The 1,420-nt window shown below is 54.9% G+C and overlaps 1 protein-coding gene across 1 annotated transcript in view; it reads left to right on the plus strand.

Moving 5' to 3' along the window:
* Nucleotides 1-1,420, plus strand: part of LOC125488088 (serine/threonine-protein kinase 36-like) — a 31,023-nt gene that overhangs the window by 12,908 nt on the left and 16,695 nt on the right. Inside the window, exons 12-13 of the mRNA XM_048620912.1 lie at nt 719-816; nt 1,125-1,230. Coding sequence (XP_048476869.1) covers nt 719-816; nt 1,125-1,230 — 204 coding nt within the window. The remainder of the gene's footprint in view (nt 1-718; nt 817-1,124; nt 1,231-1,420) is intronic.

Raw genomic sequence — 1,420 nt, forward strand, 5'->3', positions numbered from 1 at the left:
CCCCACCCCTCCATCTCATCCTTCCCCCCCCATCTCATCCCCCCCCCTCCATCTCACCTCGTCATCTCTACCATCCCTCAACTTTCTCTCTATCCATCTCTGTCTCTCTCTCTCTTTCACACTCTCTTGCTATCTCTATCTTCTGTTTCTGCCTCATGTCTACATTTCTGCCGATCACTATATCTCTGTATTTTTTTCTCTCCCGTTGTCTCTCTCCCTCCCCCCCCTTGTCTCTGTTTCTCCCCCCTTGTCTCTCTCTCTGTGTCTCGCTGTCCCTCCCTCCCTCAGTCCCTCTCCCGTGTCTCTCTGGCCCCCTCTCTGTGTCTCTCTCTCACCCTCTCTGCCCCATCTGGCCCCTCCCCTGACCCTCATTTTCTCCCTTTCCCTCTCTATACCATCTCTCCCTCTCCACTCTCCTCTTCTCCCTTCCCTCTCTACTCTCCTCTTCCCACCCCCCCGCCCCATCTCTCTCTTTCTCTCATACTGTCTCTCTCTCTCTCACATTGTCACTCTCCCTCACTCTGTCTCTCTCTCTCTCACTATCTCTGTGTCCACCCTCTCTCTCTCTCATACTCACTGTATCTCTCACTCTCCCTACTGACTGTTTGTGTGTCTCTCTCTCACTCACACACACACACACACACACACACACACACAGTCAATATATTTCAGTTTTGGAGAGTGCACTCACCAAGTGATTCTCTGTCTGCCCCTGCAGCAGCCGTGGTGTGTGAAGGTCCTGTCTGACCTGCTGGCCGTTCTTGCGGCATATTTCTCCAGCAATTTTGATGCAGAGCCATCGGGAACCAGCTGTGGGTAAGAGCACGTTCGGGTCACCCCAATCTCGGAGATCGCTTCCGCGTTAGTGCGATTCCCTGGCCGTTCCATTGTCTTCACAACTGTCGTTTTCATACGCAATGTGGGGGTAGCTGACAGTTCCTACATGTGTCGCCCCATTTCCCCAGTGGCCCCCTGGAGAAGGTGGGAGTGAGCCACCTTCTTCAACCGCTGCAACCCCTCTGGTGGAGGGAGATCCAGGCTAATGACCCTGAAGCTACGGCTGATAGCGTTTCATGTTTATTCCCTGCACTGACCCCCATGCACTAGATTGCTTTTCCTTCCAGACTCCAGGTTTTCGAACAGTCGGCCAAGCAGTTTCTCAGGCTCCTCGAAACCCTCCTGTCCTCGGCCACAGAGCGCGAGATGACACTCAGAGAGCAAAGCATCACGGTAAGGCAGCAGAGCACCCAGGGTCACGGTGCATTAGATACACTGTCCTCTGGGCCCGGGGGGTCACGGTGCGTTAGATACACTGTCTTCTGGGACCGGGGGGTCACGGTGCGTTAGATACACTGTCTTCTGGGACCGGGGGTACACGGTGCGTTAGGTACACTGTCCTCTGGGACCGGGGGGACACGGT

Source organism: Rhincodon typus, chromosome 49 (assembly GCF_021869965.1).
Source record: "Rhincodon typus isolate 14 chromosome 49, sRhiTyp1.1, whole genome shotgun sequence".
Taxonomy (NCBI): Eukaryota; Metazoa; Chordata; class Chondrichthyes; order Orectolobiformes; family Rhincodontidae; genus Rhincodon; species Rhincodon typus.